At 59.3% G+C, this 13302-nt stretch overlaps 1 protein-coding gene across 5 annotated transcripts in view; it reads right to left on the bottom strand.

The window, feature by feature from the left end:
• MYO18A (myosin XVIIIA) overlaps positions 1-13302 on the bottom strand; it is a 96590-nt gene that overhangs the window by 37996 nt on the left and 45292 nt on the right. For 3 of the 5 annotated variants that reach the window (XM_030888227.2, XM_004706912.3, XM_004706911.2), the window contains 13 exons: positions 10499-10586; positions 10239-10345; positions 9724-9900; positions 8562-8775; positions 8188-8330; positions 7509-7609; positions 6676-6739; positions 6328-6472; positions 4682-4693; positions 3970-4146; positions 3704-3794; positions 3283-3475; positions 1809-1895 (listed from right to left, as the gene is read on the bottom strand). In XM_030888227.2, coding sequence (XP_030744087.1) covers positions 1809-1895; positions 3283-3475; positions 3704-3794; positions 3970-4146; positions 4682-4693; positions 6328-6472; positions 6676-6739; positions 7509-7609; positions 8188-8330; positions 8562-8775; positions 9724-9900; positions 10239-10345; positions 10499-10586 — 1599 coding nt within the window. Of the gene's footprint in view, positions 1-1808; positions 1896-3282; positions 3476-3703; positions 3795-3969; positions 4147-4681; positions 4694-5973; positions 5995-6327; positions 6473-6675; positions 6740-7508; positions 7610-8187; positions 8331-8561; positions 8776-9723; positions 9901-10238; positions 10346-10498; positions 10587-13302 lie in introns of all 5 variants that reach the window. The other 2 variants (XM_045299579.1, XM_030888226.2) reach the window with 1 other exon arrangement.

Genomic DNA, 13302 nt, shown 5'->3' with positions numbered 1-13302 from the left:
CCCCCGCCCGGCTGCAGCTCCTGCCACTCACTGCTGACTCCCTGGGGGCGGTGTGGAGGGAGGTGGGCAGCAGAGAGAGAGATCAGAGAGAAGCCCACAGCAACGTACGAGTCCTGGGACTCGGGTTCCAGGTTGCCTGAGACCGAAGGCTTCTTCCTCACTCAAACCTACATCCAGAGCTCTCTCCTCATCCTCGTGCCCACTCCCCCTGGGAATCACCGTCAAGCAGATTAAAAGGGGTGCAGTCTGTAGGCCCTGGGAGCAGGGCCTGACCTAAAGGAAGCTCTCATTAAGTGTTGGCTGTGGGGCTGGCATGGGCTCCCTGGGAGGGGACAGACAGGCAGGGAGGGCTCAGGGGATGTCATAGGCATGGCAGCCAGAGGGGAGGGATCTGGGGGAGGCTTGCGAGCCTGTGTTCAACCATAAAGTGAGGCCCCGCCACTCAGCTCCTGCCAATCGCTGTCCTCAGAGGGCCAGTGTTGGAAAAGCTTCTTATTTGTCAAGAGAAGGCAGGAGCCTTGAATGCTGATTCTAATCTACCATGCAGGCCAGACAAACTAGGCCACTGGAATTTCTATGGAATTCTCAAGTCTTCCTGAAGCAGGAAGGATGAGACTTATCCTGTACCCACCCACCCTTTAGGGACTGGAGAGAGAGAGAAGTGAGAGGGGCCCTCTTTGGCCACCCAGGGGAGGTGGTGTGGGATCGTGACCAGGAGGAGGCAGGATATGCCAAGGACTGATGGCCAATTCAGGTACCCCAGTGGCTGGAGCTGAGTGGCAGAAAGAGGCAGAGATGTGCCTGAGATGGAGGGTGGTTGGCTGGGCCCTGCAGGGCCCCTTCTCCAAAGCCCATCCAATGGAGCACACTGAAGGTGGGAAGGGTGGCCCAACCTGTCCAGATGCCTGGCTCACAGACCACAGGCATGAACTCCCCTACATCTCTTGGGATTGGCAACGGCTGCTACAGGACCTAGTATCAGGAAAAGGGAAAGCCTACTTCCCAGGGGAGACCCGGCATTTGGGCACTTTAAGCACTTATCCCCAGGGGACGCTGGCTCTCCCTTGGGCCCCCCACCCCCTTCAAGCCAGCTGAGCAGGCCTTCCCACAGGGCCAAGGCAAGAAGCAAAGCAGAGCAGGGCGAGCAGCCGTCCAGCAAAAACGCCAATTCTCCAATAAAGCACTTTGTGCAATTTCCTTAATTGAGCACAATCACCAAATGCTAAGTGCTCATCCAGCTAGCCAGTCTCCTCTGGCAGCAGGGTGCCCAAGACACCAGCACACAGGGTGACGACACCCACCCCGAGGGTGAGGGGTGACAGCTTGCCCCAGGGACAGCCCCCCGGTGGGCGTTTCAAAGTGTGCTACTGTTTCCCTGCCCAAGCCGAGTGCTGCTTCCATGTCCTGCTCTGCTGGCTGCCCCAGTCCTCGTCCTGGGGGCCCTGGGGGGGTCAGCCATGTCTTCTGGGTACACCCAGGCCGTCACCACTGAGGAGCAGATACCAGAGCTCGTGGCAGACCTGCATGCACAAGACAGTCTGAGCCTCGGCTGGCGAGGGAGGAGACATCCCTGCCCACCTGGCTCTGAAACCACTGTGCTGGGGCTCCTAGCACCCCAGGCAGAAGCACCACGTGCCTGGCAGGATGCGTGTCTGAGTGCTGAGGGGCAGGGGACTTGCTAGGAATGTGTCTGAATAGGACGTCCGGGCCCTTCCCCAGCACACGTTGGCACCTCGGCAGCAGGTCACCAGAGAGGGAGTGGAATGGGAGAGAGAAGGAGCTAATTCCAACCCGGCCCAAAGTCCTACCAGGGACTGATGGGAGGCTTGGTCCACAACGGCCACAGAGTCATCAGTGGCGGACTCCAAGTCGTCAAAGGCCACTTCGATGTTCTCCTGGAAAGGAAGACAGAGTAGCAGTGAGCTCAGGGGCCATGTGTGTGTGGGGGAGTCACGAGCCCGAGCAGCGATCCAATTGCTCTTCACCTTTGGAGGCGCTGGCCTGTATCTGGGGGCAGCTGAGGTTCATCTGAGCGCCTTTTCTACTGCGCTGCAGTCTCGTTCCCCTGTGACTCGCCCCAGGTGATTAGGCAGTGCGGAAGAAGGCTGCCTTCCATTTCACACAATTATCCTTGAAACACTTGAAGACAACTGTCCTTTTCTCCTGAATCGTCTCTCACCCAGGATGCATCGCCTCCCCAGTTCGTTCAATTCACTGCCACGTGAGCAAAGATGTCTGGATCTGTCCCGTGTGGGTCACCCTTCTGTGGAGGGTCCCGAATTGAGCACCTCGTCTTCTCAGATAAGGAGGAGAGCAGGGCAGGTGAGACCAGGCTCCCTGGAGACTGAGACTGGACAGGAGCAATTCACAGGGACTCTGAGGGTGGTACTGTGGGGGTCAGTGGTGGACTGCTAACAGCAAGGCTGACGGGAGTTCGAGCCCATCAGCTGCTCCTTGGGAGGAAAATGAGGCTATCTGCTCCTGAGAAGATTTACAGCCTTGGAAATGCTCTATACCAGTGTTTCTCAAAGTGGGCGATGCCACCCCACTGGGGTGGGGGTGGGGGTTCGCACTGGAACGATTCAAGGGGGCTGCAAAAGCAGATACCTATGTTTTATTCTGGATAATGGGCTATAGTACAAAAGTTTTTTCATTGGGCCGGGGGTGGGGGAGATGCTATTTTTGTTTGTTTGCTTTTGAAAAGGGGGCAGTAGGCCAAATCAGCTTGGGAGTGAATGTTATCTATGGCCACCCTGAATTGGAATTGACCTGAGGGCAGTGTGATTGGAAGAGGGTGTCTGGAAGGTGAGCAAGGAGGGGCTTCCAGAGGCCCTCAACATGCCCTTCAGCTGCTTAGAGAACTCCCCACATAGCGCGCTGGTAGCCAGGGACCAAAGGCCAGGGGCAAGGGGCCAACAAAAGACTCTTTCTGCGGAGAGCCAGGCAAAGCCGGACACCAATGCCCTCCTGGCTGCGGCGTCCAGTCCGACTCAGGAGTCCACGCCTCATGGAGCAGAACATAACTGCTCCCTCCCCAGGGCCATCCCCAGGGTGTGAGCTTTATGAAAACAGGTTGCCAGACACTTCCTCAGAGATACTGCTGGCTGGGTTTGAACCACCAACCTTTAGGCTCATTGCTGTGTGCCAACCACTTGTGCCACCCAGGGACCTCCAAGAGCACAAGGGGCAGAGAGGAGGGACACATCACAAACCAGCAAGAGCAGCCAGCAGCGGGGGTGGCCCCGGGGAGGGGAGGAGCTGGGGCTGAGGGCTGAGCCCTACCTCCTTGTATCTCTCCAACTCCTGCACAAAAGTGCGCTCATGGAAAAGCCTCTGCAGCCGGTCCTGGGCGTAGTTGTGACACAGCTCCTCGAAGGAGGCGCCTCGGGCCGAGCCGCCCTGCTCGGGGTTCTGGAAGCCCGGAGTGTCCACGATCATCATGGAGCAGAGCGAGTGCTGGCTGGACTTGAGCGCCCTTCCAGGGAGAGCCCAGGTCAGCGCTGGCCCAGAAAGCACGGGGTCTGCCTCTGGGGTCGGGCAGCCCTTGCCTGCACAAGCCCAGTCTCCATCCCTGCCCAGGTGCCCTGCTGAGTTGCCCAGAACCCTGGCACGGATGCACGGGGACGGCGCGCCCTCTGCTGGTGGATAGCGGCTCTGCTCCAGCCGCGGCACCAGCACAAAGCGACCCGCTCCCAGGACGCACCTGTTCACCAGGGAGATGAGGAGTGTGAAGAGTTCGCTGTAGAGGCCAGAAGCCATCCCCTCTAAGCACTCCAGGGCACTCAGTTTGGGGCCTGGGGACGGGGGAGCAAAAGGATTGCTTTACGTCCTATTCCCAAGGACCCTCTACTTCTGCATCCCCCCCCTGCTTTCCCTAGACCAAGTGGGCCTGGGGACCTGGGGGACAGAAGCATGCCTTCCCCGGCAACAGTCTCTTCAGCCCGGCTTGGCTCCCTGACCTCCCCGTACCTGAGCCATCTGGCAGACCACTCTCCTCGGGGCCCTGGCGGAAGGAGGTGGAGCGCTGCAGGGTGCCCCCCTTGTGCTGGTGCTTGAAGATGGACGAGGAGAGCTCCTCCAGGCTACAGCCCAGCAGGTACGCAGCCTTCTGGGCCCACTCGTGTCGGGCAAACTGCCTGCGCCCAGCTGCGGGAGCAAGGACTGGGGTCTTGAGATGTTCTCCCACGGGACAGGGGAGTGAGGTGCATCTCACAGAGGAAGCAGCCCAGCCCTGGGGACCCCGGAAGGGCTTTGAGCAGAATGGGGGCAGCCCCCAGCTACTATTGCTTCCTGGGTCCCTTACAGGGAGGGAACATGGGCGGGTCCTGGCAGAGGCAGTAACTCCACCTTGTGGCCACCCAGTCCTGTGAAAAGATGACCCCTCTCAGAAGGGGCTGGCTCAGGGGAAGGACGATGTCAGAGGCACCTGTGCCTGTTAGGGACTTCTCTCTAAAGGGCACTAGCACCTCCCCTACCGACAGCGCCTAAGGCCCTTGCTCTTACGCACAGATGCCTGCTGGGGGGTGGGAGCACAGAGACCCACCCATGCTCCAACAATGGGGAGCCAAAGCAGGAGCAGGGGGTGGGAGCAGCCCCCCACCCCACAGGCCTGTGGCCTCAGCCAACTGAGTGTCTAATCAGGGTAATTAGGGAACAGCACTAACAAGAAACAAGGTTTTACCTTCCGCAGATTCTTTAAGGCAAAGGACCAGCATGCAGCATGCAAAGAAAAACAGTGTGTTAGCAACAGTTGTGGGCCCATGGGAAGGGCCGAGGGGGACCGGTGGGGGGCCTGCAAGGATGAGCCGGCGAGGGGAGAAAATAAAGCATCCACGCTCAGACCACACACACACACACACACACCATGCCCTTGGAAAGTTCTGGGAGCTCAGCGGAGGGAACAGATGCAGTTTAACAATGACCACGTGCAGACACCCCCAAAGCTCCCCCGGCAGCAGGGCATGTATCCCTGTCACCTCACAGAAGAGAGCTGGCTAGACGGCCCTAGGCCGGCCTGCCCTCAGTCGTCCATAGACAACTTCTGTCGCCCAGCATCTGATTTATCTTTGGCTGGGATGCCACCTGCTGGGCTCACAAGGAGCCTAACACCCCCCAACCCTCCCCTGCCCCCGTGTTTTCTCAGCCCTGCTGAGAGCCTGGGGCTCTCAAGTCCCAGAAGAAGATGGAGCCAAACCCAGGTGGCTGTCTGGAGCTAGCACCCATTCCCTTAACGGTTCTCAACCTTCCTCAGGCCTCGACCCTTTCATACAGTTCCTCCTGTGGTGGTGACCCCCCAACCATCACTTTTTTTGCTGCTACTTCATCACTGTCATGTTGCTACTGTTATGAATCGGGCAACTCCTGTGAAAGGGTTGTTCAAACCCCCAAAGGGGTCGCGACCCACAGGTTGAGAACCGCTGCCTTAAGCGGATGAGAAAGAGGGGAAGAGGTGCTCGAAGCCCCTGCCTGTGAAAGGCACCCCGGAGGGAGGCAACAGAGCTGTTACAAGCCAGACCAGTCTCTGCCATCCACAAGCCCGCAAGCGCCAGTGCTGAAGCTGCAGCCCACTCACTAGCACGGGTAACTGCTGCCCCCTAGTGTCCGCCACCCTGCCATGCACGAGGAAGAGACACCTGTCACTACACCAGTGGGAGAAAAATCACCCGTGGGAAGACCCAGGGAACACTGGTCTCCAGAAGCCAGCCCCCACCCCCACCCCTCTTCAGTTCCATGAGGGCACCCGGAAGGGTTCCAGAATCTGGATGCAAAACAGATAGGAGATGCAGCTATTCCTGGGTCCCCCAGAAACCCCGCCGGCAGCAAGGACCCCTCCAGCCTCAGCCCTGGGGCTTCTGCCGGGTCAGCTCTGCTCCCCTGAGACAGAACCTGCCCTGCCCGCAGAGAGAGCCCAGAGCAGGCACCCAGACAGGGCAAGGCGGCCCGACACCCGAGAGAGGGGCCAAGGGGAGTTACCCGTTTGCTCCTCGGGTGCTTCTGTCGGGAAGGGAACAAGAGGGAGAGTTATTCCAGTGGGCACTGCTCGGAGTGAGGCCCTTTCTCCTTTCCCCAGTCTCCAACCCCGGACCCAGTCACTGCCCTGACATCCAGGCCTCAGGCCATCAGAGGTGCTTCTGCAGGGGGTGGAGTCTTCTGCTCAGGGGCAGGGGGCTGGGAAGAGACACCAGCCAGAGTGGGGTGGGGGAGGGTAAGTCTGGTAACTGAAGAGCTTCTGGGGGGCAGGTGGGCAGGAGCAGGCTGGAAGTAGACAGGGCCTCTCCAAGGTCTTCCGGGTGACGAGCAGGTACTGGGCCCAGCCAGTCGGGTTACCTTTGGTGGCGCCTGCAGCCCCCAGGTGGTAGATGGCAGCCAGGATGAGCCAGCAGGTCTTCTGTTCGTCGGGGGAGATGCCCAGCACCTTCATGGCCGTCTGCAGCTTACTGAACTGCTGAGCTGCCTTCTGCTTCTCTTCTGGCTACAGGGACAGACTGGCACATTGGCATCGGAACTCAGAGGAGCTGGCCCTCCCAGCAACAACTCTCCCCAGCCCACCCCCAACATTGCTGCTGGGCCCCTCAGAGAGGACAAGGACAGAGCTGACCAGCTCTGCCACCACTCTCCTCAGAGGACCCTACAGGAAGTGCCAGCCTACTGCCCCAGTCCCCACAGCGTCCTTACCTTGGCCAGTGGCACAATCCCAAACACATTATTCTCTGCCAAGTGGTTCAAGTGGAGCTCTGTCCTAGGGGTACAAATAGGGTATCAGTACCCGGCTTGGTCCCCACGCCAAGGCTGAGAAAGGCAGGCTCAGCAGTGCCTGTCTGCCCATCATGCCCCCGAGGTCTGGTCAGTTGCTGCTGTCATTCTTGGTGTGCTTGAAGGCCTGGTCAGAGCACCAGCCCCCACCCCACCTCGCCCCCTGAAAGGGTCCGGCAGGCTCTTGGAGGGGGAGGGAACTGGGCGCAGGTTCAGCCAGGCCAGAGACTGCCTGTTGGGGGAGCGAGAAAAATAAGCCCGAAGGCAGCTTGCTCATCCTTGTCAGTTGCCCTTCTCCTGTGAATGCAGACCGCATCCTGGAGGTCTGCGGGGAAGGACATGGCAGAGGCAGTCCGTAGAAGGACAAGGGACAACTCGGAGAGCACTAGAGAAGGCTTGGGCTTTGGCATCACCACCGTGGGTGCCAGCACTGGCTCAGCCCATACCAGCCCCATGACTGGGGCACGTCACAGCCCCCGAGCCTCCCTGGGCTTTCCTCTCCAGGCCCAGTCCCATGAGCAATGGAGATCCTAGCACTCAGGGGTCAGTGGTGTCCCTGTAGTAAGTCCCCTGGACCTGGAGCCGGGGAGACCCTGCTGGGTAAGGCCGGCGTCTCATCCATATCACAAGGCCCAGGGCCTAACTCAGAGCCTAGCACACAGCAAGCACAGACAGACACAAATGATACAAGATGCAATCCAGTGGCAAGGTCCAGGGACCCAGGCCACCACCCGGTGCCCTCTGACCCCTCTCACCTGAGGGTGCCATCCCCACAGGCCAGCAGGTAGTAGAAGATGTTGAACGTGGCCTCGGTGGTGGGGCGCCGAGCCACACGCAGCTTCTCTAAGAGCATCGTCTGTGGCCCAGCCCAGAGGGTGGGGGATGAAGAGGGTAGCGCAGGTCAAACTTTCCACCCCCGACCATAAAGAACCAGACCAGAGACCATCGTCACCCCCCTCAACCCCCTCTGATTCCCCAGGTGCTCAGACCACCCCAGGGCCACACGGGCCAGAAACCAGAGCCAAGCAGAAGCCAGTCCGGCCCAGCTCCTAAAGGCCCAGCCCAGTGCCAGGGCAGCTTTCTTGGGGAGGAGACCCCTCTGCCGTGAGATTGAATTGAGCGTAAGAGGGACTCGCCCAGGCTGGGCTGAGTATACCTACGGTGGCATGGGGCGTTGAAGCCCCAGCAGGGTAGGGAAGGTAGCGGAGGAGGCAGGCACTGGGCAGAAAGAGGAGCCCATCAGGGGGAGCAGGAGGCATGAAGGGAGAAGGCTTGGACGGAAGGCTGAGCAGACGGGCTGCCCTGCCTGGATCAGGCACATTCCAGGGGGCTGAATCCCAGGAAAAGGAGGCACGTCAGGAAGCCTAGTCCCAGGGGCATGAAATTGGGCTGCGAGTGTCCCACAATCCTGAGGGCTGGGCAGTGCCCTCTTACCTGAATGGAGGCCGAGGCCACCTGGCCCGCCTGGTCAAAATCCAGCGAGAGAATCTGGGAGAAGCGGGTGGCATTGCCATTCATGATGGTGGGGCTGTTCCCAAAGGCTTCCAGGAGGGTGTACAAGGCCTGCCACTTCTCCACTGCAGAACACAGGCAGGGGTGGGGAGGCCAGCTTACCCCACCCGCCGGTGCTCCAGAGGTCCAGGCCCCACCCAGGCGTGAAGGCTTGGAGTTACTCAGGTCAGCACTGCCCAGAGACAGAGCAGACTCGAGGGGATGGAGAGGCCGGAGAGAGAAGTGGCCCTCCAGGCTCCTCCTTCCCCACTCCCACCCCCAGCCCATGCTCCCTGCCCCCAGCTGACCCCGCTCACCAGAAAACACCTTGTTCCCACTGGAGCCTGCGATGGTGGCGAGGTACTGCACCAGGTGCTGGCAACTCGTGGTCTTGCCGCTGCCACTGCTGCCCAGGAGGATGATGGACTGATCCTGCCGGCTCATCAGCATGGCCCGGTACGCCGTCTGGGCCACGGCATAGATGTGGGGCGCCATGTCCTCCCGCCGGCACCCCTTGAACATGTGCATCACCTTGGATGGGAGTGGGAAGACGGTTAGCCGGTCCCCACCCGACAGCCCTCCTCCCCAAAGTCCACCTCTCTCTGGGGTTTTCGCCGAGGAGGCGGACGGGCCCTGGAACGGGAAGCAAAGGCCACGTGCAGATTGCAGGTACTGGCACAGCCAAGGGCTCCATTGGAGGTTAGAACTGAGCCTGGAAATGCTTCCTCTTACCAGGGTCAGCAGGGGGGTTGTGGGGGGAGGTCAGATGCGCAGGCATTCCCTCCCCTGAAGGCAATCAGTTGCCAGACTGCTGTCTCATCCCACCACAGGGGTGGGCCTGCTCCCTGCCTCTGGGGACAGTGGACAGGCTCCTGTAGGCGGAGTTTTCACCCTACTGATAATGTTCCTATGGAGACCCAGAGACCATCCCCTAGACCACCCTCTCATTGCTGTGTAACCTATAGTGCAGCTCCTTCCTGTGACGTATGTCTCTACCTGTAATTAGTGGGCTGGCTTGCCCCCAAAAGGTATATAGGCGTGAGTCAGCAATAGAGAGCTCCCTGACCTTTCTGATCTCTGACTCTCTCTGATCCCTCTCCCTTCCCCCTCTCCTCTCTCCCTTGCTCCCTTGCCCTCCTTCCCTTCCCCCTCTCTCCACGTGGACCACCAAGCTGGGCTGCGGTGAGCAATGCTACCATGTAACGTGTCTGACTGCATTACTGTATTATCTCTCATGCTCTCGATGACTTTAACATAATGCTTATATATCTCAACCGTACAATTGTGCATTACTGAACCCAGAAGTAGTATTACTGTACCAGTGAGTTCTAGTAGCGGGTGGGGCTGGCACCCCACCCCACTCCTCCCAACACGATTTTAATTTAATACTACAGGGGGTGGGGGGTGGGGGGCATGACAGGAGCTGGTGAGAGGCAGTGGGGGTGGAGCAGAGAGCCAGGGAAGGGGCGGGTGCCACACCTTTTCCGAGTACACAGCAGGGGCTCCACGGGGGCTGAGGACAAGCAGGCTGGGGCCAGCATACGTGTGCAGCAGGCTCGCCCCGTAGCGCTGGCGTAGCGTGTGCAGGGCACTAGATTCGTTGAGGTACACCAGGGAGGCCAGGTCTTCCAGCCGGTCGCAGGACGGGGCATTAGCCTGCGAGAGAGAGAGGGGCAGGCGGGGTGAGCCAGGAGCCATGTGTGTGTGTGTGTGTGTGTGTGTGTGTGTCTGATGTTTGTGTGCAGTTTGTGTGGTATGTGTGTGTGTTGTACGTACGTATATATTCTACAAGTATGCATGTAGGATGTGGTGTGTACGTGTGTATAGTATAAGGAGTATATGTTGTGTTGTACAGTGTATTATCTATGTATGCGTGTGGTATGCGTGGTGTGTGCGCATGTGGTGTGTGCACGCGTGTGCACACGTGTGTACAGGCAAGGTGTTGTGTGTATAAGCCTGCCCGGCCCACACCCTCAGGCCCGCTGCCTGTGAACCTTCTCCACGTCGTCTTCGTCCACATCCAGGACGGCTCCGTCATGGTCCAGCTTCAGCCGCACCTTCCCCTCCGGCGGGCTGAGCTCGTCGGATTTGAGCTGACTGGCTGCAAAGCGGGGACACACCGCCGGACATGTTGGGGAGCTTTGGCCACCCGGTTAGGTCTATCCCTCGTCCCCCAGTCACCAGCCTCTCCTCATTCTCCACCGCCTGGGACCACGGACCGCAGGGTCTGCACACAGGGCCCCCCAAGCCTCACCCAGGGAGAAGCCATCCTGGTGGACCAGCCACACCTTCTCCGTCTCGTACCAGGCCTGCTCGGCTGCGATCTGCTCCTCGGTCTTCGCCTGTCGGTGGGGAGGGGGAGAACCCATCCATCGAGCCTGCTCTAGCGGGCCGCAGAGGCTCAAGGGCGGCGTGAGAGACAGACAGTGGAGGAAGGGGTGGGACAGGCAGGTGGTAGACACAGCACAGGGCCAGTAGAGGTGTCAGGGAGAGAGGTGGAGAAGGTAGGGAGTTGTGTTGCTCCCGAGGAGGTGCCGGCTTGGTGAGGACAGAGACAGGGGACCATCCTCTCGGCCTGGAAGGCCTGGGAAGGACAGGGACACAGGGAGCATGTGCCCCAAAGAGAGCAAACTCCAGGAAGCAAAGCACCAAGTCATACCCCTGGCCACCCTCTGCCCGCTCCTCCTTGCCAGGCCTGGAAGCTCAGTCCTCGGAGCGCAAGCTCTTGGCCCTGGGCCACAGCTCTGTGATCTTTCATGCCCGGCTTTGCCCTCAGCCGACAGTAGGGTCTCCTTTACCCAGCTAGGCAGGCATTTCTTCAAGACCTGAGGGAGGTATCTACCCAGGACTGGGCGACACCAAGTGGCAAGTGGGTCCAGAGCCCCTGGCTTGAGCCTTGGCCTCGCCCCCTCCCCTCCAGACCATACTGAAGCCAGGCAGGCGATGGTGCCCAGAGGAGCATGCCACCTCCCTGCCTGGCCCTTCTTCATGTCACCAGCTTCGTACACCCCTCCTCAGAAGGTGGCAGGTGCACAGGCCTCTGTGGGCCCACGAACGAACATCATACAAGCCCACATGAGGCGGCCAAGCCAGAGATTGGGGGTTAGGGGAGCAGTGTGGGGAGGGGCCGGCAGGCCCGCCCTGCCGAGCACAGGAGGAGGCTGGGACGGCACACAGATGGGGATGACACCGCCCCCCCACCGCCCCGCCCCAAGTTCCAGGTAGTCACCAGTCAGAGATGAGCTGAAGAAAGAGAGACTGGGGTTGCCCAGAGACAGTGCCTGGCAGGGGTGGGAAAATGGGAGGGGAGCCCAGCTCCCAAGTCCCGTCCAGATCCCGTTGTCTTGTGAATAAAAGGGCAGCAGGATGAGACAGTGGCCTCTCGAGGAGATGGTCACCCGTGGTGGCAAGAGGGAACCCGCCCCATTCAGCACGCCTGCTCTCCAATGCCCCCGGTATGGCTCCCACGGTCTCTCCTGGAGTCCCCCAGGGGAGTGCCTCTGCCCCTTGACCTGAGGCTGAGGCCCAGCCCTGGGGTGAGGCCCAGGGGAGGAATGAGAGAGCCTGAGGAATGTGCTCTGGGCCCCCCATTCTTGGACTGGCAAGAAGAGGCGCGCTAAGCCCTGCTCTGCCCTCCCCCGGTGTGTTGTTGTGGGGACACGCAGCAATTCAGCAGCGCCACCGGCATAGTGCAGTGACGCTGGCTACATCCTGCCAGAGTGAGGCTCTCAGAAACCCACGGGGGCAGTTCTACTTTTTGTTTTGCTTTGCTTTGGTTTCTTTTCCCCAGCTGACCCTCCCCTCTGAACATCAACTCATTGCTCTGTAAAGTTCCTGTCTCATCTCTGGGGTTGCTGCTGTCCATCTGACCCGTGCAGATACCGCTTCAAAGAACGCAATGCCCAAGGCAGGCATTCTTGGACTAGCTAAGCTATGGCTTGGGGGTGTTTTTAGTTGGCTGGTTTAAGATTATGTTAAGACAGTTTCAGGCTCCCATCCAGCCTGCATGGCCCCAGAAAGGCCGGAGTCCGAGAGCATCTACAATTCTGTTCTGTAATCCCCCCCACACACACCCCCCTTTGGGTGTGGATTCGTCTGTGCAATCTTTGATTAAACCGGGCAGTAGCTGTAGCTGGGCATCATGCCATTCTTTTGGTCCCAAGCAAAGGAATTGCCACACCTTCCGTTCCTCCTCCGCTGCTGCTCCAGCGGAAGAGGGACCCAGGCGTTGAAGAGTTGCTTGTAAGCCTGGACGACCCCCAGCACCAGAAGGTGAAGGGAGCCCACTGACCACCCCCTGCTGGAGCATTCACCTCACTTACAGCGGCCCTATCAGACAGAGGATAACTGCTCCTTGGGGGTTCTTCCCAAATCTGTAAGTCTTTATGAAAGCCGCCTGCCTCATCCCTCACCCCCAACCCACCCCCGAGTGGCTGGGTGGGTTTGAACCACGGAGCTTGCAGTTAGCAGCCCAGCCATTAGCCACTAGGCCTCCAGGGCCCCAGTGGATGGAACCAAATCACTAAATGTGACTTTCCCCGGCTACTGAGCGGGAGGCCGGGCCGGTGTCCGTGATGCCCAGAATGCTGGTTTCGTAGACCGTGAAATTACCTTCTAAATAGGAGGACACCGTGGGGTTGTCAGCATTTTAATTTGATAAGTGAGGATGTTTTGAAAGTCTAGTTCTTCATGTTTGGAGAAATGTAACTTTAGATGTAGACGTGTGTGTGTGTGTGTGTGTGTGTGTGTGTGTGTGTGTGTGTCCCGACGCCTTGCGATGCTTTATTTCTTCACATCAGGTGGAAAGGGTGAGACCTTGGTCCTGCACGGGCACATTCTGAGCCCAGGTTTTCAGGACGGATGACTCCGTCACAGATTCTAGGCAAGGCCTTTTCGTCAACCCCTTCAGGGCTAATCAAGAGGAACCCTTCATTCAGTGGGCTCAGCACTGGGCCGCTAAGCAAAAGGTTAGTGGTTCAAACCCACCAGTGGCTCTGTGGGAGAACAATGAAGCAGTCTTGTTCTTTAAAGATGGACAGCCTCGGACACTCTCGGGGA

The sequence above is a fragment of the Echinops telfairi genome, unplaced genomic scaffold, assembly GCF_000313985.2.
Source record: "Echinops telfairi isolate 266 unplaced genomic scaffold, ASM31398v2 ScPeMD7_7458;HRSCAF=8496, whole genome shotgun sequence".
NCBI lineage: Eukaryota > Metazoa > Chordata > Mammalia > Afrosoricida > Tenrecidae > Echinops > Echinops telfairi.
This window is presented reverse-complemented; position numbering and strand designations above follow the sequence as displayed.